Source organism: Phalacrocorax aristotelis, chromosome 13 (genome assembly GCF_949628215.1).
Source record: "Phalacrocorax aristotelis chromosome 13, bGulAri2.1, whole genome shotgun sequence".
NCBI lineage: Eukaryota > Metazoa > Chordata > Aves > Suliformes > Phalacrocoracidae > Phalacrocorax > Phalacrocorax aristotelis.
In genome coordinates, this window is record NC_134288.1 from 15,026,379 (window position 1) to 15,052,179 (window position 25,801).

A 25,801-nucleotide genomic window follows, 5' to 3' on the forward strand; every position below is an offset into this window, starting at 1 on the left:
TTACAATCCAGCTTCTTTCCTGAGTAACTCCTTGTACAGTCATGTCTGTTGGTCTTGTTTCAGGTAATAGCAACCGTCAGAATTTGGTAACCCTAATTAGCTTAAAAAAGGTCATTTATTTACAATGGTATTTCATGTAAAAACCGACTACCGGTTTGCTTCCTGGAAAGAGATCCCATGCGTGGTGTGCGGTTTGTCTTATCAGATCCCTCAAGTTCTCCGATGCACGGTGCATCTGTTCTTGGCATGTTTCATCAAAGTAATAAAGCCTGGCTGGAAAGCCTGTGAGGAGAGAGGTACAAGGGCCACTGTGCTGCAATTAGGTGGAAACTTGGTTCACACCTCAAGCACGCTCCCAGACATCCATAAAGCAAAAGAATCATTAATGTCAGCGGGGATGTTTTACGCTGTGTTTTTCCTGTCTGTGTGGCTAAATTGCCGGGTGATTATTTTATAATTATTTCAGGTGGCAGAAGGTAGGTCACTTGGGCAGATCCCACGTGAGGAAACATATCAGAGACCTGCTCCGGCTGCGAGCAGCACGGCCGAGTCTGGCCCCAGAGAGGAACGGGGAGGATTTCGCCGCGAGGTTCCCCTCCGTGAAAGCAGGATCTGACCCATCATCTCAGCTTTCAGAGCCGCTGGGGTGGGCTGCTGCACTGCTGCTTCCTTGCTGCGCTACGCGCAATAGTGGTGCTGGAGCTCCTTGCGGAGCGATGCGCGAGCGAAGGGCGTCATGGGGCGGTGTGGCAGCGATGCCGGTGTTAAGCACAGCGCGGCCATGGCAGGAATAAGCTGCCTGAGCTGCGAGCACTTCAGTGCTTGCAGGATGAGGCCGTACACCTCTGAGAGCCGACGAGTTCTCAATACTTGAAAAAGTGTCGGGGTAGCGCCTGTGTGTGTATACAGGCATAAGCGCATTAGTGAAACATAATTGATTTGGTAATACAAGAAAGTAGTTCAAAATGAACAGGTTAATGAAGTAGTTGGTAACCAGAGAAAGGAGTTGTGGTGTTTGGGTTTTTTGTTTGTTGTTTTTTTTTATTTTAAAAAAAAGCAGATAAATTTCAGCTGTGGAAGTATATCATCCAAATCAGAGGATTTGGGGAGCTATTCAGAGTAAAGAGAGCTTTGATGATTTGGCAAGGAATACAGCTTCTAAGGCAGCACTTTGATCTGCATTTTAAATGCTTCTTTGTAATGACAGTTTCACAATTGCTTTTCTCGTTTTAAGTCAGTTTTGCAGAGGTATGTTTTGAGAGAAAATAGTAACAGCACACATTATTCTTCTTGGCTTCAGAGCCAGCTAGAACTTGTAGTTCATCCCAGATCTTTTGGCTACTATGGTAAATTTATGATTACACCAGAAAAGGAAATTAGCAGAGATGTTAAATATTATCAAAGCTTTGTAAATCTTTTGAAATATCTCCAGTGTGAAACCTAAACTTGCATTAGCATTTTTGCTGCAGTATGTTGTACAGTATTTATCCAAGTACCCACCTAATATTGGAGGTTCCTGATTTAGCTTTTTTTCTCCTCTTAAAAGGACACATTACTGTTTAGCACATGCATCCTTTTAGTCTTGCGTTGCACATGAAGACCTTGCTTCTGGTGACTCGAGCTTTCTAAAGACAACCTGGTGCTGCTGTAGTGGTGCTATTGGGAAGCTTTTTCTTCCCCTTCCATCCACAGCACATCCTCAGATAAACCCTCGTTGGAGGGAGGTGGTTGTCGTCGCCTACGTATTCTTATAAAAGAGAGCTTGTTGTGTTAATTTATGTAGTATGGGTAGAGTAGGAGAGAGGGTAGGAATTGGGAATATTTATTAAGGTTTTCATTTAAATGTGCATAGCACTTTTCCACTTGTAGGCAGTTTGGGGTAGGGCTTACATCTCTCTTGGGAAATCAGCAGCCTTGAGGGTGAGGGACTAATAAGGAGGTTTTCTCAAATTGGTTTAGAGCGCCTGGTAGCTCTTCTGGTGCTGTTTTTGGCCTCTTCTGAGCTGTGACTCTAAGCTCTAACAGGCTGGCCGCTCTCTGCTTGTGGACCAAGTTCAGCTGGTGTGTAGAAGAGGGCACACATTTCGTTGGCAAGCTAAATTAGCCCGTGAATTCGGGTCTTCAGTTACATGTAAAGGGAAGCATCACTGGGCGGCCTTAAGACAAATAGCAGCGTGTATACATTTAACTTGCATCCTGTTCCCGTCTGTCGGTGACTTTGTTCAGTTGGACGTTATCCTTGTTATTCTGCACCTCTCTCTGCTACAGGATGCTGACTTGGAACATGGGGGGCTGCATGGCCCTGAGACCTGTAAATTCAGCCGTCACACTCGGAGGTGCTACAACCAGCGCACTGGTGCCTGGTGCAGGCTCAGGTTGGCACCAAGTCCGCCATCACCTGTAGGTTTATTTTTTTATCTTAACACTGCTTTTTCACTGCATACAGCAAGGTAGCATTCCTAAGGTCGTAAGCGATGCAGTGTCCCCTTTTTTTCCAAGCAGTCAGATTTCCAGTTTCTCCTTGATACTAGACTAGGCTTACGCTCCATCTAGAAGAGGGTGTGTTTTTCTCTGCATGTGGTATATGACAGTGTTGTCACAGGCTGTGGTGTTACCTAAAGGTACCTTGCACATCCTTTGAAACTTGCCTCGCAAGTCATCAGTGTTGGTGGATGTCCACAGTGCTTTCAAATGCTTCACACGTTTGTGGTCGGTGTATTCAGTCTCACATGTATATTTAATAAAATGGCTCAGACTGGCTAATACACTTGCGGTATACATTCAAAAATGTGCATTTCGAAAGGCGAGTGCTTTTGCACGTGACGGTTCTTAAATCTGTTCATGAGACCCTGCACGGTGCTGAGGAGCTGTGCCTGTGGTGGTTTGCTGGCGCAAGGTGTGTGCTTCAGCAGGTGCAACAGGATTTCCCATGTTTGCAAACGTGGCCCAAGCAACGCAGCAAAGCAGAATTTAGCCTTGGAGAATGAAAGCTGATTAATCCCCAGGCTTGGAGCATACCAAGAATGAAAAGAGGTGCTTGCAGAAAAATCAATACTACTTTTCGAGAATATATGCAGGACATGGTTTGGGGACTCCTCCATCTCTTCATTCTGTCCAATATGTTAAGTAGCTGGTTTGTTACTCTAACCCCCTACAAATGATTGTCAGTAATAATTCTGTAAAACTATGAATCAACTCTGCATGACTTTGTGCAAATAGACTGAGTAATTTCTTTGTTCTTTTCTTCTTACTTTGTAATTGGAGTCTGTAAAAGCCCAACGGTTTGGTCTTGTGGAAAGCATGATTCATTTATTGGTGTCTGTGCCGACTAGTTATCTTTCAGTAATTCCAAAGTGCTGCTACAAGCCAAGAGTGATTCATACATGGCTAAGTGCACAAACAAATGGGGTCATGGCCATCTGCAGAAACTTTTCTAATCTATTTATGGTATCGGAGAAAGAAGTGGGTGTATTAAGGATGATGGAATAGGTGTCAATTACATTAGTGAATATAACCGGTTAAGTAACGCTAACCATTACTCAAAACCACATCTGCTCATTGCTAAAGATCACGTCGGTAGATCCTATTTAAATCTTAACATAGGTCTGATGTGAGAGATGGATTGAGCGTCTAGCTTGCCTCTTAAGGAGCTCACCATCATAATTGCTATGGTGGTCTCTTCTGCCTTCCTTGAAATTTAGATGTTAACTTGCACTATGAGTATTTGTAGTAGCAAAGTTTGGCTCTTTGCTGTTGCAGACCTCAGTCGTTACATGCTTTACATGCAGAATTTGGCCTAATAATTAATTCACTTGCTGTTGATGATCAATGGTAGGGTTTCTCATTTGCACATTGGGCAGAATGGCTGTGCAGCATCGCAGTAGAGACAGCGGTGGTCAGCTGAGTTACTTTTCCTTCCAAATGCATCTTCAGTGCTTTAAAATCTCGGAAGATGACCTGCATCTTACAAGGTAGCCTTCCTCTACTTCTGTCCCATTTCACTAACTGTGAGAATTATTTCCTCCTTTGTAGCTCTGATAACAAAGCAGCCCTGACTGCGGCCGCATCGGAATTGCTTTGTTTAGATTTTAGTCGTTTGCTCTGGGGGAGGCAGTTTGCTCCTGCTGTGCTCACAAGTGGAGGAGCCAAGCCCCAGAGCTGGCTCTTGGGAGCCTGAGTTGAATGTGGAAAGGGGGGAGTTTGAGCCTAGCGATAGAAAATAGTTGGGGCAAGATGCACTCCTGGGGCGTATGGATGAGGGCAGCCGGCAGGCTCGCTCCAGACTGCTTACTGCCAGTGCCTGCCTGCTCTTCAGCCTTGCATGCTGCAGCTGGGGCTTGCACCTGAGATACGTGTATCCAACAAGATCCTGTGCTTGCAGAGCACGTGGTGGCCTCACAGTGCTTTAGAAACACCCCACGTCTGCAGGACGGATGGGCGTTACGCCGGCGGTGAGCTGGAGGGACAGGTGGACCAGCATCCTGAGGTTTGGAAACGGCTGCAGCCCCGTCTCATCGTGCCCGGGAGACTCGTGCGGTCACTGCTCGGCTGCGTTTGATTTCTGAAGGACTCGACTGGAACACAATGCTCATGGACTCAAATTTCCGTAAATTGAATTTAAGCATCGGCGCTGGCCAAAAATATGGAAGAATTTGTTGTTGCCCTTTTACTGACATTTTGAACGCTGTGACTTTTGCTGCACCCTCACTGCACGTGCTGTCACGGAGGGAGACGGGGCCCTGGCCGACACACAGAGCGTGCTGTGGAGGGGGAAGTGACCCAGACTTTTGCCCAAAGGACTGATGAGCCTCTCCTGATGTCTGAACAGCTTTCTTCTTCTGCCCTTGCTTTATTTAAGTCAACAGATTGTGTAAGCCACATGCTAGATTTACCTGCAGGGCAAGTGGGAAACAAGCAGTGCCATTTGGATGCATTCCCAAAAGATGTCTAACCGCTGAATTTCCAAGCCCGAGACCCTACGACCGTCCTCCTGAATCTGCTTGCCTGCTCCCCCATCCGTGTGCGACGCACCCATGGCTTCGGCTGCTGCAGACAAGTCCCGGGGAAGCTGCCTGCTGCGGCCGCTTGCCGGCGGGTCTGCTGCGGCTTGGGCTCTGTGCTGAGCGAGCTTGGAAATTCTCCCCCTTAGTGGTTTCTGTTTAACATTACGATTAATATTGTTATTTCTAATAAAAACAAAAGGTCGCCCCCCCAAAGCAAAGCTGTGCGCCGAGCCTCCTGCACCCTCCTGTGCTGCGTTTCCTGCGGTGCTGAGGGCATCGGCCGACTGTGAGAGCCGCAGGGATGAAATCCACAGCGCGGTAGCTTGAATAACCCAGGGCTGGACTTGTTCTTGGTGCGTGCTCCATGCTTGAAACCAGGCTGGAGTTCCTTGTGCTCTTCACAAGTATTGGTGCAATGCGACCTGGTGCCTTGAGAGTTGGAGAGCATCGCTGTGCCCAGCGCTGGCCTCGTCTGTGAGGGCTTGGCTCTGCTGGAGGTGGATGTCTGCTTTCCTGGAGGAGCAGATCCTTCTCTTCCCTTTTTTTTTTTTTTTTTATTTATTTATGTTTATTATTATTTCCATCATTATTCCACTAAGGGTGGTCTCTTGGCTTCAGTAACTTAGTCTAGCATATACAGATTAAGCTCTTCAGCACGGAGCTCTGAAAGTACCTTGGCCTGTTAGGTGCTGCCTTTAGGACACTTCAGGAACAACGTGATTTATGGACACTTGCTTCACACAATCCAGAGTAAAATTACCTTACATTGCAGTAATTTCCCATATGGTAAACGGGAATCTCACTTTTATTGTTGCACTTATATTACTGTAATGGGACTTTGCTTGAATTGGAAGAGGCATTTTCGAGTTCAGCGTCTCCCTCTCCAGCGTGCTCAGGCACACACACGCATGAGGTGTGTAACGCTTAATGATACTGATCACTGGTGCGTAATGCAGTGAATGGTTTCTCTTTCCCTAGTGTGGCTTATTCACAGCAGTATACACAAATTGCACCTTTTCCAGCTTTTGCTGTGAATGCAGGTGACGGCTGTCCTGCTGGCTGATGTGCCAGAGATAGGCTGAAGAATAAGGGCGGGGGGGGTGGCCCAGAGGTCTCTGGTGGGGGTCCCATGTGCTCTGAGTGACGCATAGAGCAAACTATGGGGTTACAGACGTATTCTGTCTTGTTTTGATAGCTTTTAATCCTCATCATTCTCATGGGTTTTCTTGATAAATACTTCTCAACATCCATTGACTTGCCATCCAGGCCTGAATTGTAAGGAACAATAAACATAATGGGCAGCCTCAATGTAATAGATTTGCTCTGAGCTTTTTATTAGCGCGGCTTTTTGTTTAAGAAAAAAAAAAAAAGGCAAAGATGACTGCATTTATTTCATTCAAGTTCAGAAAGTAGCTCTTTCAAATCTGAGGGAAGCATGCCTGAGTGGGCTCTGTTCGGCCGACTTGGTTATGCAGGGAGGGAAGGATGCGTCCTGCCGTGCAGCCTGCAGAGCGCTGGCTGGTCTCGAGCGGGTTAACAGCCGCCTGCAGATGTTTGGGAATCTCTCTTTTGACTTGACCATGGGTTTTTGCTGCTCTTCAGACCACAAGTGCACTCCAGTCACAGCAGGTTCATGGGTTTGGAGATGCTTTTCATCCCCTCCTGTTCCTTCACTTTGCTTGGGAAGGGATCACGCTGTGTCTTGCAGCCATGCGTCTTCCTTGGTTACGCTTCTAGAGATTTGCAGACCCACGTTAAGCATCTATTAAATTAAGCAAAATTGCCTTTAGAAAGCGACATTTCAAGTGGAAGAAATGCTTTATGTAACGTAGGGGTATGTGAAGGGACCTAAATACAAGCTTAAATTGGCTGTTACGAAAATAGGTATAATTGGGTTTTTTTGCACAGTGATTTTATGTCTTCTGAGTTTAATGTCCTGATGAAATCCTGCATCCAGTCCACGTGCGGCCAAGGAGATGGGGGTTGAGGAGCCTGAGTAATACGGCTGTTTCTAGGAACAGCCTTGCCCTCGTTTGCAAAATCAGACCTACCTGTCGTTTGCTGAGGCTCTGCTCTGTTAGAGAGGTATCTCGAGCAGCGGTTTCCTCTTGCCCGCTTTTGCCTTCGGTCTCTCCGTTCAGCACTTGGCCACCCAGTGCTGGGGCTGGGCACGGGAAGGGATGTCTCTGACTATGGTTGTAACTACACACCGGTGAAAACTGCAAAACTCTCGCAGCTGTACCCTCCCAACTGTGCACGTGCCAAGAGCTGCAGCTTTGTTTTCCAGACTGATCAATGCAGTTAAAGTCATTGGGTAATTTAGTACCTGGAGGTGCTTCTGTGGGCTTGGCCTGAGAGCGACTGCTTTGCTTCTGCCCTTGGGGAAGGCTGGGGAGGGTTCCCCTCCGAACTGAGGCTTCCCGTATCCCAGCTGGGGCCGGATGATGCTGTGGGGCTGTCACCCAGCCATTCTGGGATCGGGAGCCTGAGGAAGTGGAGGATGTTGTGTTTTGACCTTGCATCCTCATATTAATCCATATAATCTTTCCTGTTTCTATATTTAAAGTCTTTCCAGTCTTCTGTGTGGAAGGACAGCATTGGCTCTCTTGGGTAAAGGCTGACCCATCCTCTTTTGGAAAGCTGGTCCCCAAGTAGCTTTTCTCCATAGAAAACAAGACTCCTCTGAATCTTGCTGACAGGGATTGGAAGAATAATTTTTTAATCTGGTGTATCTTCAACCAGTTAGGACTCAGAACTGTTTTTCCTTCTAGCTTACTAAAGGTCTTGCAAGGATGAAAACTGTTGCTTTCCAAAGACTGTCTTAGCCAACACATGGGGGGAAAGCCTGGCACTGAGACAGGGCGGAAAAAGCTGAGATCGGATTTGCTGCTGCTTTGAAACTATCCCTTTTTAATTGTCCAAACAGTGTTTCAAAGAAAATCTCTGCTCTTCTCTATCTTCTCTATCTTCTTCCAGCATGATAATTCTATATAATCACTTTTCTTTCTCAACAAGAATAGGGCGTGATTTTTTATCTTGCAGAAGGAGGAAGGGATACATTCCAGATGTTGCTGGGATACACTTTTTGCCTCTGTTTAATGTTTAGTGGCTTTCAGTAAACAGTCTGCGAGAGGTGGAGCTGATGTTTTTACTGCAGGACGAATCATCTACAATAAATCCCATCTGCCGACGGGGGAGTGTATCTTGGGTGTGACTTGGTGCAGTTAGGAGCTGATCCTGGTTTTCCTGCCTTGCAGAAGGGCAGCTAAGTCTGAGGCTGGCCTGAGTGCTCCTTCGGGGTCTTTGCGAGGTCCTCCCCTTCCCAACTCCCTGCTGAGCTCTGGCTTTGTGAGTGAGAAATGCCGTGCAAGGATCCAGTCCCCTGGGACAGCACCGTGGGAACGGGCACTTCTGCTCTAAACTGACTCGGTGATTCTTTGGGAGCAGCTCTGATCTGGGGGCAGCCCTGGGTGGGCGAGGGCTGCCCCTCCTGCGTGCCGTCCTCTGTGGGATGCCCGGTTCAGCAGGATTCTTCAGGCCATGCTGCTGGCAAGCCAGGCTTTTTTGGTGCTGGTGTTGCAGTCCAGCAAAGAGCATCCACGCGCCCCACAGTGCGAGGCCAGATCCAGGAGGTGGGCTCAGGCACGGGCAGTGCTCTTCCCTGCTCCCACAGCAAAGCCTCATCTTTTCAGTGCGTGCAATGCTTTTACCTGCTTTTGGAGCCTTCTTGCAGACTAAACTAAAAATCATTTTCCAGTATGTGTTGCACACAGGTGTTGTGGGACAAACGCGGCAGCTCCATTCCCTGTTTCATGTTTTCACCTGTTTAGACTAAGAACATCTTTGTTTTGTTGGCAGCCTATTTGGTTGCACAAACAGTGTAAGACAAAACCACTAGCAGGTGTTGGTCCAGCCAGTATAATTACTGGTTGCTTGCTGCTGCTGCTGGTAGGCAGGCAGCGTGAGCCACCCTTCACATGGAGTCGTCTGGCAGGACTGTGGCTGCAGAAGGTCTCCGGGCACTGATCCACAAGGAATATGCACCGAGTGCTCAGCCACTCCTGTATCTCTTCCCTGCTGCTGATTGCATTAAAAAAAAAAAAGTTATGCATTTATGGAGGAAGGGAGGAGAGCCCAGGGTGGCTCTGGTCAAGTCTAAAGTGCAAATTTGCACTTTAAGTGCAAATTCTCATTTGCATTTAAAAAGTTGGCAAAAGGCATGGCTAAACCAGAAGGCCAAACGTGGGCACGTGAGAGCGAGAAGCAGTGCCCTGAAATCCTGCCTGACTTCAGAGGGTTCAGACTGGCTTCTCCCACACATCCCAGGCCATTGCCAAAACATCCTGGGTGAGTCACCGTGAGGCGGGGCGATGTGCCCGTGTGTGCGCAGGGTGTCACGCCTGGCGTGTGCGCAGCGCCCAGCGCCGGCGGGGGCATCGCCTGTGCTGCAGAGCGGGGTGTGGGGACAGCCGTGGCTTTCTGCCCGTTTGGAAACTTTAACGGGAGAACAACTGATCTTGATCCGGCCAGCTGCAGGCACGGAGGGTCTTCTTTTTCAACCTCTGACTTTCCTTTCGACTCCCACACCTTTTGGGACTCCCAAATCTTTTTGGCTTCTACTTTTTCTCAGCCTCTACTTTTCCCTTGGCCTCCCACCCTTTATTGGCCTCCACTTTTTCTCAGCCTCTACTTTTCCTTTCAGCCTCCCACTCTTCTTGGCCTCCAGTTTTTCTTAGCCTCTGCTTTTCCCATGGTGTCCCACCACTTTTTGGTCTCCACTTTTTTTTTGGACTCTACTTTTCCCTTTGCCTCCCACCCCTTTTTGTCCTCCACTTTTTCTTGGCCTCTCACCCCCTTTCAGCCTCCACTTTTTCATAACCTCTGGTTTTCTTTTTGGGCCTCCCATCCCCTTTTTGGCCTCTCACAGCTTTAGGGCCTCGTACACCATTTTGTCTCCCCATCTGTTTTTGGCATCCACTTTTCCTTAGCCTCTATTTTTTCTTTGCACTCCCCACCCTGTTTCGGCCTCCCACCCCTTTTCTAACTCCACTATTTGGCAGTCTCTACTTTTCCTTTGGTCCCTAACTTCTTTTTGGCTTCCCAACCTCTTTTTTTGCCTCCCACCTCTTTTTAGTCCCCTACCCATTTTAGTCCTCCCACCCCTTTCGGGCCTTTGCACTTTTTGCAACCTCTGTTTTTCCCTTGGCCTCCCACCCATTTTTGGTCTCCACTTATTCTCAGCCTCTACTTTTCCCTTGGCTTCCTACTTGTTTTTGGCCTCACATCCCTTTTTGGCCTTCACTTAGTCTCTGCTTTTCCCTTTTGGGCCTCCCACCCCTTTTGGGCCTCCCACCCCTTTTGGGCCTCCCACCCCTTTTGGGCTACCCTTTTTCTCAGCCTCTACTTTTCCTTTGGCCTTCCACCCCATTTCGGCCTCCACTTTTTCTCAGCCTCTACTTTTCCTTTTGGGACTCCCACCCTTTTTTGGCCTGTGCCTTTTGTCAGCCTCTACTTTTCCCTTGGCCTCCAACCCCTTTTTTGGCCTCCACTCTTCTTTTGACCTTTCACTCCTTTTCAGCCTTCCACCCCATGTAGGCCTCCCGCCCCTTTTCGGGGCTCTGCAGCGAGCTGGCTGTGGAGGAGGAGGAGGATGATCAATGCCGGTGCTGCTTCCAGCGGGGCGGCGGTGGCGTAGACGCGTGCGGAGGCTCTCGGCTGCCCGTGTGAATGCAGGCAACAGCTCACGGTCGCTTTTGAATGCCTCCCGCGTGCAAAGCATTGATTTGCAGTACATCTGAACTCATTCCCCTAAATCAGCCTGACTTAAAATCAGTGAGCTGACTCCGACCCTGCAGATCCCAAGTTATTTAGCTGCTGCAGTAATTTACAGAGACCCTCTGACCCTTAATCTTTTCCTGGGGTGAAAAAGTTGCTTATCCCTGTCCTCTCAGGTGCATGGAAAGTAACTTTTTAAAAGCTTTATTTGGGAGGAATGATGTGTTAATATAACCCCTTGAACCTCGCAGCCTGCTCTGCTGCACTCGCAGCCGCGGCGGGAGCGGAGGCAGGAGCAGCGTGAGGAGCGGGCGGTGGGCGAGCACCGAGGTGCAGCAGCCTCGGCTTGCTCTTGGGTTAAAGGCCACTTCCACAGGCCGGTAGGACTCCTTTGGCATCAGTCTGTGGCAGGTACTAATTAGTACCAATTAACCATTATCAGTGGCAGACAGTTCTTATGGGCTTCATAAAAAAAAGTCCTGTATGCAGTTTTTCCTCTGGTGAAATCCTGTCGGGACCGCAGAGCGCTCACCCAGCCTGCGCTGGCTCGTGGCTCGCTGGAGCTGAGGTGGTGCTGGTGGGGTCGGGGGGGGACCCAGTTCCCCTCAGCCCGCCAGTTTTGCAGACACTAATGCGCCGCTCGCTGATGGGTGAGAAAGAAGTCATGAGTTGTCTTTTATTCCAAACTTTTTGCTGCTTTGTTCCTCACTTGAACATACATCTGCAGGGCATTGCATCTGGGGTTTTGTGCAAGATTTTGCTGTGGGTCTTCCTCTCCAGCACCGCACAGGCTCTGCCCCAGCGCTGGGGATGGGGTGTCAGAAAACCCTGAGCTTTCACCCAGGCTCAGCAGCACGTGGGGCTGAGCTACATGTGTTTGCAGAGGAGGGGCACACGACCAGTAGCCCACCAGTGCCTTGAAGCGCGCAGTGCTGCCCGGGGCCGCCGACAGGCGGTCTGGTGCTGTGGGATGTGGTGGGAAGGTCTCTGGGGCGGGCCAGGTGATCCCCAAAACTTCACAAACCTTCGTAAGGCTTCGGCATGTCATCGGGCGAGTTGGCCGCGAGTGCTGGAGGAGGGGGGTTCTGGGGAAGCCCGTGCAGTGGCGTGGCTGGAGAGGAACGGGACCTTGTGCTGCAACTACTGGTGTGGGAAAAGCACGTGGGGTCGTTACCAGGAGTGGTGAGACGCGGCTTGTAGTGCTTCTGGTGCTCCTGGCGCTCCTGGCTACTGCGGAGGTGGTAGGCTTGGGTGCAGACGTCAACCATGGTTGGCTACGGGGGGGCTCTTTGAGAATGAGTCCCCAAGAGGGGAGCTGGGGTGTGTGTTGCAGCCGGTTGGAGGTGGCTCCCATCACTGACAGATGCTTTCTGTTTTTCTTTCAAATGTCTCCAGGCACTGAATGTTTAGGTCGCACCTTTCCAGGTAAACTGGGTAAGTGAAGTATTTCAAGAGTTGCCAAGATCTAATTATGAAGGCTGATTGCATGATTGCAGTTGCTGTACTATAAACACTCTGGTTACTCGCTTGACGAAATGGGTGGTACGTTGCCTTGCCCTGAGAGCGGCAGGTACCCGCTGTGCGGGGTGTGAGAGGGATGCAGCTGTGTCTTCAGAGGCTGACTGTGCAAACCTGGGGTTTTTTGTCTATCAACGGCTGGCTGCACTTTGGTGATCCTGGATGGGAATTTTTCCTTCTGCTATTCAGTGTAGAAACGTCTTCAAAAGCGGAATGTCTTTTTAAGTGCAAGTACTTTTCCATTTGCTGTTAACTCTGGCAAACTAATGAGCAGCGTTACATTGAGGAAAAAACCTTTCACTGTGTTTTGTGAAGATAGTTTGACAACCTGAATCTTTTTAAGTCATGGCACGTCGGACTTCTGCCGAGTGCGGCAGGAGCGGCCCGTGTTCAGCACAGACAAAACCAGGAGCCCTGTTGAACCAGGCTGCTGGATTTGAGCTGAACCTGCTGGCAAAAGAGCCTTTGCTGGTTTAAAAAGACGTTGTTGTAACGTTTATGGGTCTCTCTCAGTTTAGAATTGAGTTTGAGAGTACCTCAAAAGTAAGGTGCGTTTGCTCAAATGTGGTGTCCCAAGCCTGCTGGGGAAGAACCGACTAAATAAAGTGTTAACAAGTGGTCAGTGAATTATAATAAATGGCTAATCAATTGTTAGAGAGCCTGGGAGGTCACTAGAGCTTATGACCTTGGCTTTTTACCATGTTCAGATCTTTAACGTGCTCATAATACCTACAAAAAAATCATTCATTAGGCTTTTATCAAGCATCTATTAGTAAAAGTCGTAATCTGAAATAAGACAAAAAAAAAGGAGAATTATTTCAGTTGTGTTACTTCAAGCCTGATACACCATTTGGTAGCACAGCAAAATAGTCGTTGCTTAAGCAAGAAAGCTGTAAGACACCACTGATCCCACCAGCAGCGTTATCGTGGTACCAACATCAGGCAGGTGAACAGCAGGAGCCTGAGGCCAGAGCCGGAGCTGGGACGCTCACGCCAGTCTGTAGGGAAACTGTCCTGCAGCAGTCAATGATTTATTTATGTTTATTTTATATTAATGCCTTAAAGGACAGATTTCAGCGGATGAGCCGGGCAGGCACAGGGAGCCCCTGTGTCACGCCGCTCTGAGCAGCGTAGCTTGGGGCATTTTCACTCTAGCAAAAGGTGTTTGCTGTTGCTTGACTGTTGTAAAACTTGCACCTGTTTTCTTGTCCTGTGATTTAGGAAAGCATGGGAGCGGGGATGTGTTCTAGCTGTGCTGCTCTTCCTGCTTTCCCTGGTCTTCCCTGTCCCATTTTGTGTGTATGTTTGTGCCTCACGGAAGGAGGCAAAGATGCAAGTGAAAATATGCAATTTTCTTAGAATATAAATAATAGAAAATTAAATATAATTTTTTTGTTGTTGTAGGGTTGTTCCCTGCAGTCTATAGTTGCTTACTCCTTTGCCATGCTTTTGTATTCTTTGAGGGGTTTTAATGTTACTGAATGGATACCATTTGGAGTATGGTGTAGGACACTTCATCGATCTTGCTGCTAGCTTAACTGCGCCCCGAGTGAGGAGCTGTCGTTGCAGGCATCGGTGAATGCCCAGAAAGTCTCCCTGGGCTTCTGAAAACCGTGGTCTGTCGGATGGCTTTTTGCCTCCCCTTTGTTGTGTGGGTCCTTGGCTGCAGGTACAGCCTGGGCCAGTATTGCCAGACATCACCGCCTCCAACAGCCGCTTCCTCCTGGAGCACCCTGGTGCTGCCTGCGGAGCCGGGACCCTTGGGGAGAGGTGGCTGTGCCCACCCGGTGCTGCCTGGGCTAAAGCCCTGCTCATGGCGGGTCAAAACGCAAACCCTGGGCAAGGAGCGCCACCCGAGACTGGCTCAAGGGAGGTTTGGCTTTCATTGTTTTTTTTTCTTGGGTTTTTAAACTGCTCCACCATCTTCCTGGTAACTCCTGGATGTCTCCGGTGTGGGTGCCAGACTCTTGAATTTCTGTAAATCACTTGTGGATCTCTCTCTCGCCTGCTGAGAGGGGATCAGTTTGGCTGAGCCGCAGCCTCTGCCCAGAGCTGAGCCCCGGGGCACGGTCAGCTGCTGCTGTCCCCGCCGTGGGGAGCAAAAAGGGGTGCTGCAATTACTGCTGGGTTTTGCAGGCTCTCCCGCTTCTCACAAAGGGTGGCTGGGAATGGCTACGCACGGTGAAGAGGAGATGCCCTCACCAAGGAGCCACTCATCTGCAGTCCTTGAACTCTTTAAAATCAAAGGACAGGGTGGAGGGTTTGCACAAAACAAAATTCACAAGGCAAAATATGTAGCTAGGTGAAAATGTGTCTACTGATTTCTTAGAGGTTTGAGTGAATTCTGCCCATGTGGGCGCACAGACCTCCCATCTCCCAGAAGCTGGGTCGCTCTCTGTATTCGCTGCAACGCTCCCCTGTGAAAATGCTCATATGCATCGTTCTTTATTGTTGTGGGTTTGGGCATTTTGTTATATTAGTCTAAATGGGTTTGTTTCCATAGCTGCATACTGCTGATAAAAACCCAGTGTAGGATCTCTCAGTCTCCTCGTGCATGTGTACCAAAAATAAATCACACGCAGTTGTCACAAGATGAGCTGCTGCCATGGCAGGTGCCACGCTGCGAGGAACTTTGGGCTGGACCTTGCTGAGACCGCGGGTGCGTGCCATCGCACCCCGCTGCCCCCGCACAGCATCCTGCTGCAGCTCCCAGCTCTGCAGGCAGCGTTGGAGACCTGGAGCACCCGGGGAAGCGGTTGCTGCAGGAGGGATGATGTTTTGGAAATGGGGTGGGAAGCGATGGAGGTAGGGGGAGAAGGAACTCCTTGTCCCTCACCTTTTTTTCAGGTAGAAAGGTATGGATGTGGTAGGGTGTGTTGGTGAAGGATCGGCATTAGGTGGCTACCAGGGTAATAAAACTCCTCTTTTGCTCTGAAGTCAGCGTATTCACCATCAGCTGTTAATAATTTGCCTCTTGTCAGAAGGAGGTGGGCTTTTAGTGGCTATTTAAGATATCTCAGCTGCTGGGGTTGGTTTTGCTTGGCTTCAGGTTATAACTGCAAAGGTCCAGCCTGGGGGTGGCAGAAGGATGGAGGGTATCCTGCAGCTGCCTGAGGTGGCTGCTGTGTGTACCCAGGGTTGCAGGTCCCACGTGGAGCAGTGCTCCCGGCCAGCGAGTGCTGCGGATGCCCAGGGCGATACCACACCAGTGCTACCACCTCTGCGCGTGTGGGTTTCGCTGTCTGTGCAGCTGGGCTGGAGCACCTCTTCTGGCAGAAACCCTGGGTTCTGAGAGGTATCTTTCCTTCGGGAAGAGTGAAACTATTGATTTTTGTTTTGCCAAAAGTTCTGATCCACAGAGTGGTGCATTTTGGTGTGGGACCAGCCTCACTGTCTGGTGTGAGCGCTCGGAGCAGGAGCTGCCTGCGGTGGCATGGTCAGGGCATGGCCAAGGGCATGGGAATGCCTTGGGGAAAACCTTGTCCTGAGGGTGCTTGGGGGGCGGCTGGCCGGGAGCACTTCCCCTCGCTGCTCTGCCAGGGGTGTCCTTAAACCCTCGGCTGCTCGCTTTCCTTTAATGCATCTTTTTAAGTACTGGGTAATAGTGTTTTCTTTCTGGCAGAGACGAAGGAGGGCTTTTAATAGGTCTTTTGTTTTCTCTTTGTGCAGTTGCCTGGCAGTAACCTGCTCTAGCATTTATTTAGGGTATTTGTATTTTTATATGTGGGGACCTGCAACACTGAGAAGCCAAGGGGCTTGTCCAGGGTCACACAAGGAATACGTGGTAGAGCTGCGACTTGACTTAAGCTTTTCTGAATGTTGAGCTGATCTTTAGGCTTGGTGGAGAGCAAACCATCTCAGTTTGTCCCCTTTTAATTGAGACAGGGAAGGCAGAAAACAAAGGCTCTCTGGAAGGAAGCTCTGTCCTGTTGGTGATCTGCACGGAGCTGGAGTTGCGGGGTCGTTGCGTTTGGGAGCGTGAGATTGGTATGTGTGAAATACACGGAGGCAAAGGGAAACCCAGGGCCAGTCAGGCTGGAAATCCGATGAGCTCCTTCATCTCCACTGGGGCCAGCTGCTCTGGGAACTGGGAGCTGCCCCGAAACCCTGCGCTGGCGAGGGAGGGTGGGCTGTGCGTGGCCTCCCTCCCTCAATAACCTGGTGCGTTTTGGGGGCGATGGCTGTCGCTCTCTGCAGCTGGGGTTTGCATCGCTGCTCCTGTCCCGCAGCGCCTGTGTGCTTGCCTTGTCTGAGGCAGCCCCTGTGTGCTGGCAGCACAATACTCGCCTTCACTCCCCATCAGACTGGAGGTCTAGACGCTTTCTCTGCCTTTTGTTTTCAGGGTCACAGGTTAGGGAGCGTTCCCAGCTCCTTTTCCCTCCGCTGATCAGGAATCCTTCCCCAGAATCAGGCGCTCCACTGGGGACTGCAGTGGGGACCCCTCCGGAGGGAGTCACCCTGCTTCCCAAACACACTTAGATTTAAAATTATTGTGGCAGCTCCCAAAAAGAAATGTGCTTTTGAAATGCAGTCGGGATCACCCCCACTCCAGTTCTTGCAGGCACAGATGCTCAGCTGACACCAGCTAAATAGAAACCTTTTAGCCCTTGCCAGTAAGTCTGGAGCAAACTGCCAAAAAGCATCGAGGACCAAGATACAAAACGAAGTCAGGCCTGAGCAAAGTACTTAGAAATGAAGGATAGAACTGATGTGCTCTGTCTCTTGATTTTTAGCACACGAGGTGCTTCAGTCTCAGGGTTTTGTTAAAATACAATGGTGGAATTTTAGAGGTTTTCAGCAGATACAAAGCAAATAAGTCCCCTAGCAACAAAGGAAAGGTTTTTTTCCTTTAATGCAGACTTTCTTGGCATGAAGCATTTTTGAAATTTTTTTTTTCCTCCCTTTAAATCAAAGATGAGTTTTGCTGAAGGAGACATTTTTAATGGCTTTTAGACACATATTCAGAGATGGGACTTGAGCCCTTGATGTGCACCTGTTTGTTCCCCCCCACCCCAGCCCACCCTGAGTCCCCCCACAGCTTCAGCCTTTCCCTGGCCTGGGGGGTGCCTTTGTGCTGCTGCCCAGGGGAGCAGCCCCTTGCCTGGGGGGCGGGAGGTAAAGGGTGGGGAGTGGTTGGAAAAGTAAGCTGGTAGCAAGTTTCCTGCATGGGTTCTTCCTCTCTTCTCTTTTTTTTTTTTTTTTTTTTTTTTTTTTTCCTTCCTGGCAAGAAGACATAACAAAAAATTGGCAGGTTCATACTTTTTATTATTGAATTAAAATCTATTAAATAATAACAGTGAGCCAAAACCTGAAATTGCTATTAGGCAGTGCTCTTGGTGAAGTGAAATGCTTTTGGATCTGGCTCACTGCTTGCATTCTGTGTGTATGTGCATGTGTATTATGTGTGAAGAATGAGTGTATGAAGCTCAGATAGAGGTTTTAAATAGTAATAACACTGGCAGCCCTTTCTCTGTGAATCCAAGGCTATTATGTGTCTGGCTCTTGCCAACATGAATTGCAGAGGAAGTTCATGTAAACTCCATGGCTGATTTGACAGCTGCACAACCGTGGCGGGTTCGAAGCCTGGATGCTGTTGAGCAGAAGCGATGCCATTTTTCTGCGTCTGGTGATTTACCTCTTTGCAGCGGGTGAGGGGGGACCGAGGGAGCCTGTTTCCCACCCCAGTCCCAGCACCAGCGGTACCGCCGTGGGGATGGGCACGAGCTGTTGGGCAGTGGTGGCATTGCCTCCCCGCCCCGCGCTGGGGTTTGGTGCTTCCACTTCTTAGCGAGGGGTCGTGATTCTGGAGATGCTGGAAGCTGTGACGGCAGCCGAGCATTCATCGGGACCTTGTTTTACCCTTACGGCAAAACCTGCAACTTATGGTCAGGTCAAGGCTTCAACTTCTTCCTTAAAGCTTTGTTGGTGGTCTGGGATGCTTCCACTCTTGGGTGAATGTCACCGACTTGCGCTGCCTGGGGCACACGGGGGGCACATCGGCCATCCTGCCGGCGGCAGGGCATCAGCCACCCGTTGCTCTCCCGGGAGCGCAGGGTGGCTGCGGAGCTTTGCTCCCTGCATCCATGGAGGGGCTGCGCTGCAGAGCCCGGTGGGTTGGGCGGTGTCGGGCCCCTCCAGCACCGCGTCTGCAGCCCCTGGGTGCAAACCTGCTCTTTGTGCACTGTGGCAGCGGGGACAATCTGGGGCTAATTCCTCTGCAAACCCGCAGTGTACCGAATGATGCTGCTTGTATGGGGTGCGGGGGGAAATAATGTTAAATTAAACTCTCCGTAAGGGAAGAAAAGCATCCAGCCCCATTCTTTACTGCTCATTTTAGTAATTTCTTCCAGATAACTTACACATCTGTGTCAGTGCAATTAAAGCAGAAATTCTGTCTAATGAACAGTTGTAGCCCTTGGGCTATTGCAGAATGAACAGTGAAGTTGGAAATAGTCTTATTAAAATAATAATTAAGAAAGAAGGGTGGGGAGGCAGAGGGAGGTGCAAACGAGGTGGTGGTGGGATGCTATAGGGTGAGGAGCAGAGAGGGCCTGCAGTCAACCTGGTTTTGAGCTTCCAGGGGTAACGACCCCCCATAGAAGTGCCTGTGTGGTGCGGCTGGACCCGGGACTGGGCACACCCTGGTCTGCCTCCCTCGCCAGGGGCATCTGGTCACAACAAAACTGTCTTTAAAAGCCAGGCCTGTGCTTTGGTAAAAGTGGCTGCCTGTGGGGTAGCTGTAGGTGGGACACTCGCCCCATCGTGGGCAGCGTTAGCTGTCCTGTTAAGCCAGATCAGCTCTTTTGCTTATGGTTTGGTTTGGTTGGGTTTTTTTGTTTGTTTTTGGGTTGGTCTTTTGAGATTTTGGCTCTCCAACAGGTGATAAAGCTCAGGAAGGGAGGAGAATGTTTCTTGTGTTAGACAGGATTATATCTGGTTTTGCTTTTTCCAGAAAACTGTCCTTTCTCAGTTAAAAAAAAAAAAACCATGCTGTGCACACCCACGTAGTTTGCTTTAACTTTTGTGTCTGAGGATGGTGACTGCCCAGGCTGAACTCTATCAGCAATGGAGACTGGCCAGTTTCTCTCATGTGAGATAGTTTATTCTTTTGCTTTTAAGTAAATAAATAATTAAAAATTCTTCTTCAGTGTTAACCCTTGGAGTTATAAGAGTCTCTCTGCGAGTCATCATTTTATATCAATAAATCAATTAATATGTCAAGCTGGCTTTTTCAAACTTAATACACTCCTATTCAGAAATGCATGTGCTGCAGAGAGCTAGTGACATCTCAGATTAACAAAAAAAAAAAGGCAACTATCATTAAAAAAAAAAAAAGGCCAGACAAATCTCACTGGAATGATACATTGGAATGATTTTAGTGGGATTTATATCTATGAGCTGTGGGGTTTTTGTGGTTTTTTTCTTTTGAAATGGTTGTGAACCAGAGTGATTACTTATCATTTTCATTTTAACTCTATCTGACAAATCGTTTTAGATGGAGAAAGCAATACTGCATCTTTAAATGGCTACTCTGTCAGCGCATCTTGCAGGGCTTTAAATGCCCTTTGTTATCGCAGTCTAGACAGGACGCAGGCAGAATATTTGATATGTTATAAGGCAAAGATTTGACAAGGTTGAATTAATTTACTGGCTTATTTAAAACTGAATTTCAAAACATTTTTCCTTACAAACTTGTCTTTCTTTTTCTATCCTATATTTTTTTCTTCGAAGTTAGTACAGTATGTTTCAACTGTTTAGACTGGGAGAGGAGACATTAGCTTAGTGCAGCCTGCAGTACTTTAATTGCCCTTTTTATGACTGTCTAGACATCATGCAGATGCATGTTTGTGGTGAGAAGACATTTCCCCCTCTGGTTATACGATAGTCTGAAACCTTTACATTGCCTATCTCCTTAGCCCCTCTGTCTTGGAATGTGCTTTACTCCCTCCATCTCTGAAAATCACTTTTTTCCCCCATCTTATTTTTTGAAGGACACTTCAGCCCCCATTTTTCTATTATTTTCCCCCCATGCTTATTTGCAAATGCTAATGCTTTCTGGGGGAATAAAGGTATGTGGAGCAAATGGCTCTTGGAGCCCCACGGGCAGGTCAGGCTGCAGAAGCTGCAGCCGAGGGATGGCTTTGTGCGCCGTTTGGCGCTGCGCGATGCCCTGGGTGTACCTGCATCTCTGCAAGTATCGCAGTAGATGCATATGGCTCTGTTTGTTTGGGTTCCCCTTGCCATAAGAGCACAGCCTTGCAGGCCAGGTTTAAGAATGAAAATATCAGCAAGGTTTGAATGGGTTCAGAGTTTTAGTTATGCAAATCAGATGCATTAATTAACCCCGTTGCTATAGCTACTGCTTTATTGTTAAATGCAGTGAAAAGGGGACAAGCTGTGTCCATGGATAATCCTCTCCTCTGTGCTCTTCCCCCCTTCCCCGTCCTCCCGAAGGCGCCCTCCGCCCGGTGCGAGCGCAGCTGCCGCCCTCCTCCCGGGGGCCGGGGTACCCACCCGCCGCCGAGCATCCTCGTCCCCACGGGCAGGTGGTGGGTGCTGCGGAGGCGGCTTGAAAAGACGGGCTAGAAACCACCTCTGTGGAAGCGATGGGTGAGCCGGGGGGCTCCTCGCCCCCATGGCCTCTTCCCTCCAACCGCCCCCAAAACCTATTGTCGGGGCTGACCTTGCGGGTCGGCTCTTCACCGCTGCCCTGTGTCATCAATCTGTCGTCTGGGGGCTGCGTGGGGACGGGATGGGGGTGCTGGGGACAATGGGGCGGGCAGGAGGGATGCAGATGTGCCAGGGGATGGGAACTGGGATGGGGCGGCTCGTCCCGCCACGGCCGGGCGAGGGGAGGGCATGGGAACCCAGCCCCGCTTGTGGCTCCGAAAACTGTCTCCGCTGAGCAAGCGCTGCTGGGTTTTACACGGGAGAACAGCTTCTCTTTTTGTGCGTGCTTAAAAACTCAAACACACAATGCCAGAAGAAAATATGGACCTTCCAGCATATCTGCTGTAGGAGTTAAAACCATTCTTAGGCTGTTGCTAGAGCTGAGGTGGAAGTAAATTTATTATCTTTAATTTTATCAGATTCGGCACATTTTAACTCACCTCCCCCGTTCACTCTGGTGTGTGTATGTGTGTATATATAAATACAAATTTTTTTCACATCTCTGTGAAATGCACGTGCATTCGCTCCCATCTGGTGGTGTTCAGACCAGTTCAAGAACTGAAAATGAATATTGCAGTGACCAAGCACAGTGTGCGTGTCTGAGTATTTGCATGTGTTTTGCATAATTTTTTTCTGCAATGCATAATTATATCTGTAACTTAAGATTGTCCTTGTTCCATAGGAGCGACTTACCTTGTGAAAGGTCATTCCTTTTGTAAGCAAAAGCTGCAAACTGATACAGACGATAAGGGCGCTTAAGAAGAGGCAGAGGAGGGAGAGGTGTCCTGCCGAATGGCCTGGACAGGGCTGAGGAAATCCGGTCGCAGTTACAGCCATGTCATGACCTGTGTGGCTTTGGCCAACTTGCTCAATCTGTGTTTCAACACCCGTCTGCGAGCCGCTCGTCGGGGCAGCCCGTGCAGCACTGCTGCCCGGAGGCGCGTGTCCCGGAGCCCCTGGGGAGGCTGCAGTGACCCGGCCTTGGGACAGGGGCACGGCAGGGTCCCCAGCACTGCTCCCGAGTGCCGGTGGGCTCCTCAGGGCTGTGCTGGCTCGCATGAGCTGCTGCTTCACACAGGAGAAGTGCCAGAGGAGCAGATGTTCCCTGGGCACAGCTCATGGTGTTTCATGGCTTCTCTGCACCTCTGCTGCATCCCTGAGCCAGGCGCAGGGTGCGAGCGATGGGTGTTGTGCTTGTGGCAGGGAGGCACAGGCATTGCTGCTTGTCCCCGTGCCCCTCTCGGGGTGCCCCTGCGTGAGCGCTGGTCCCGCAGGATGTGCGGGGGTTGGGTGCTGGCACTGGGGCACCTGAGCCCCGGCTGGCTCTGGCAGGGCCACGGTTGAGCATGCTGGGAATCGGCCGATGAATGGTTTTCCCCAGGAGTAAGTGGAAATGGAAACTTTCTAGAGGGCAGCCAGGGTGGAGGGATGCGGAGAGGGAGGACACCAGGGAGGGAGACCCGGTAAAACCTGGTATATACAGCATTTGGGCAGGAGAGGCTGTGGTCCCTGCTGATGACAGCCAAAAGCCTCCATCTCCGTGCCGTGCACCATCGCTGCTGGCGGTTCTGCAGCAGGGTGGTCCATACGGAGCAGGAAAGCCTGTGCCATCTCACTGCTTTGCAGGCACGGAGAACGCTTTGCTGTCGCCTTCCTTTCTGTGCGCACAGCAAATGCAACGTACTGGATCCTCGTGACCTGCAGAATGAAAGTTGCCTCATTTTGATGGGCCTGGTGACTAATGAAACGCATATTCCGTAGTGCCTCGGCAGCAGCAGGAGGAGGAAGCGGGCTACGGCGCTGCCGGCAGCGGTCGGGTGATGCGGTGCAGGCGGCTGCGGTTGACTGAAGCTGCAGGTGCCGTCGGCGTGAAGCAGCTCCGTTGCAGCGGGAGACAGGGCTCAAACGAAGTTGGAATTGGAAATCCAGTCCCTGTAATTGTTGTTAGCTTTCTGGAGAGGTGGCAAAGCCCTCCCTGGATGGAGCACTTGCTCTCCTCGGAGCGTCCGCGACTGGCAATTTGTCTGTCGAAACAGATGTGGGCAGCAACAAACATCTATTTCTATAACTAGAAACAAATTTGGTAATTGCCTCTTTCAACAGGACTTGCTCAAGCAGGAAATGAAATTCCTAAATGGCAGTTAGCAAAAGTATTTATAGCTAAGTTCATAAATGAGATGCGCTTTCCTTTGTCATGAGTTTCTGCTGGGTGGAAGGGAAAAAAACCCTCTGCAGAAGCAAGCCACATATTGATTAGGAGTGTTTCCAGGGTATACAAAAATACTTACTTATTAATGTGCTTATTTTTACTAGCTGTAGAGATACCCCTGACAAACAAAACCTCTTCGGTCTTTCAGGGTCAGCTGGCAGGGTTTGGTCCGGATGTTGTGTACTGTGTTTTTTCACTTGTTCTTTGGCAGATATTTTTCTGGTTTGTGCTATTTATGATTGCAGACTGTAAACCCTTGTTCCTGCATCCCTCTCTGGATGCTTGTGCTCAAAGGGGTGAGGTGACACGCTGCCCTCGCCCCTGCCCCAGACGTCGTCCCAGCCTGATGCCATCATGCCACCTCTCAGGGAGCAGGAGATGTTCTGGTTGTTCTCAGCTTAGTGGGAGGCCATGAGCCTTTCTCAACGTTTTCTAGTGAGCAAGCAAATTTACCTATCTTTTAAGTGCAAAATCAGAATTACTTTATTCTTCTAATCCAGTTTAGCCATCCTTACCCTTGGGAGTATCTTCAAAAGCAATGTACTCCTTGCAGTTGTCTCAGTAGACTGGAATCAGGCTTACTGTGCATAAAACCCTGGAAAAGGGGAGGGCGAGGGAAATGGGCACCAAGGAGGAGGGGAGGGGTTGGTGTATGCAAGACTTTAGAGACTCCAAGTGTCCCAAAGAACCTTGTTCTCATTGCTCTGAGGGAGCTGGTTAATGTCTTTAGGAGTTTCTCTAAACAAGTCTCCAGTTGGCAGGTCCCTGCTCGGAGCGAGGAGATGTCCCAGCTGAAGGCGCTGCTGAGCCCAGCTCTTGTGTTTGCACTTTCCGTGTAAGAGCTGAGTGCTGCCGTGCCAGTCCTGCCTTTCTGGCCTTTCAATGCAGCTCTCGCTCCCTGCAGCTGCTGCTGTGGCCGTGCTAGCTTGGGAAGGTCACCTGAAAAACAGGCACAGCAGTGTGATCGGGACAGTTACTGTGTTTTAAAGGCTAAAAAATATTCTGAGGCCTGACCAGTCTGATAATTCTATGGCTATAAGCATGAAATGGGGTCATTTCCCTTAAAACACACAAAAAAAGGGGATGGTGGTGCAGGATGAGGCCATCGTTTGCCAGTGACTCAGAGGAAGTGATGCTTGATTACCCAGGGTGACAAATGAAGAAAACGATGTTAAACACAAGAGTTATGGCCTGAGGATTGACACTGTGAACATGACTTCTTGGGGCCCCATCGCCCATTTTCCAGCAATGTTTTTTTTCTCAAACTGGCTCCTTTTCCGAATCCCACTTACTCTCTGCCCTCCTGCCCCATTTGCAGCCTGCCATCAGAGCTCACATGGCATTATTTCTGCTTGCTACATCAGAACCAGCCATGCTGAATCTGGAAATGCAATTTAGCTGTTAACTGTACTGATGATGCATGAAGCAGGACCAAATCCAGCGGGCTCTTCCCAGCCGCCCTGCCTGTTGTCACGGGCCTGATCCTGCCCTCTTTTGATGCCTTGGTGTAGCTGCTGCAGCTCCAGCCTCGAGATGCAGCTATCAGTGCCAGCAGGGGCAATATCAAGATCATATTCTTTTTCTCCAGTACTTCCTGTGCTGCCTTGTAAACAAATACAATTGTTGACAATCTGATGGGCCCTTCGTATGTGGTTTTATGGGGGTATTATTTAGAAGATACGCGTTGCAGATAAATGCTAATACACAAATATTGCAGTAATGACTTTGCCTGGTCTGATTGTTTCTAAGATGACCTAACAGGTGAGCGACGGAGGGTGAGTAATCTCCCATCTGAAGTTCTCTGCTCTTTCATATTTTCTTCCCCATCCATGGTCCCTAAGAGGGAGAACATTGGTCTCTTTAACAAGTGGAGCTCAGCATCTGTTGGGTGAAATGGCCTCTGGAAACCAGGGGCGGTGTTCGGTGCTGCACCCTCTCTGGCAGCCTTTGGATTCCAGCTGTTGCCTGGAGCTGTTTTGGTTCTTGCTTAAATTAGAGCAGGTCAAATGTAATGTTTAGCATAATGGGCATATGTCCCCTTTCCAGGCAGGGCCAGGGCAGAGCTGCCCGCACTGGGTTGTGTTGCTGCTGTGCCAGGGTATTTTCCTCCATGTCCTATGTATGAGGAGGGGAGGGTGAGGACTGTCGGACGCAGTCGCAGTGCTGGCCCTGCTGCCTCCCCTGTGGGGTGCTGCAGAGTCCAAGCCCCCACAGCTGCTCGCTGAGGAGGTGTGAGTTTATCCCCTCCTAAAATCGTAGCTCTGAAGGGTGACTAGATTCAGATGGTGCTTCTCAAATTCACATTCTTTAGCCTTGAGTAGAAAACATGAGGTCCAGTCTTTGGCTGCATTGCTTAACCCACATCCTTTTACAGAGGCTTTGATGAGTGTCTGGCATAACAACCACACTTTGGCTGGACTCGATTCTGCTGAGTTTGACCCTCCGGTCCTTCCAGAGAGCCACATGCTGGTCCAAAGTGTGCCCAAATTGTGGTATAACGTCTATCCCCTGCTCTTTGAAAGTACACTCGTAGCCGGCAGGCGCAAATGCAAGCTCTTGGGACAGGCATAAAACCTGCTCTAAACTGAGCCCAGGTGGGTGTGCTTGGGGACCAGGCAGACCTTGG

At 49.6% G+C, this 25,801-nt stretch overlaps 1 protein-coding gene across 3 annotated transcripts in view; it reads left to right on the forward strand.

Moving 5' to 3' along the window:
• Nucleotides 1–25,801, forward strand: part of PMEPA1 (prostate transmembrane protein, androgen induced 1) — a 48,411-nt gene that overhangs the window by 5,194 nt on the left and 17,416 nt on the right. For 2 of the 3 annotated variants that reach the window (XM_075108520.1, XM_075108521.1), the window contains exon 2: nucleotides 12,174–12,212. The exons of the other annotated variant lie outside the window; for it this stretch is intronic. In XM_075108520.1, coding sequence (XP_074964621.1) covers nucleotides 12,174–12,212 — 39 coding nt within the window. The remainder of the gene's footprint in view (nucleotides 1–12,173; nucleotides 12,213–25,801) is intronic. 3 annotated transcript variants of the gene reach the window in all.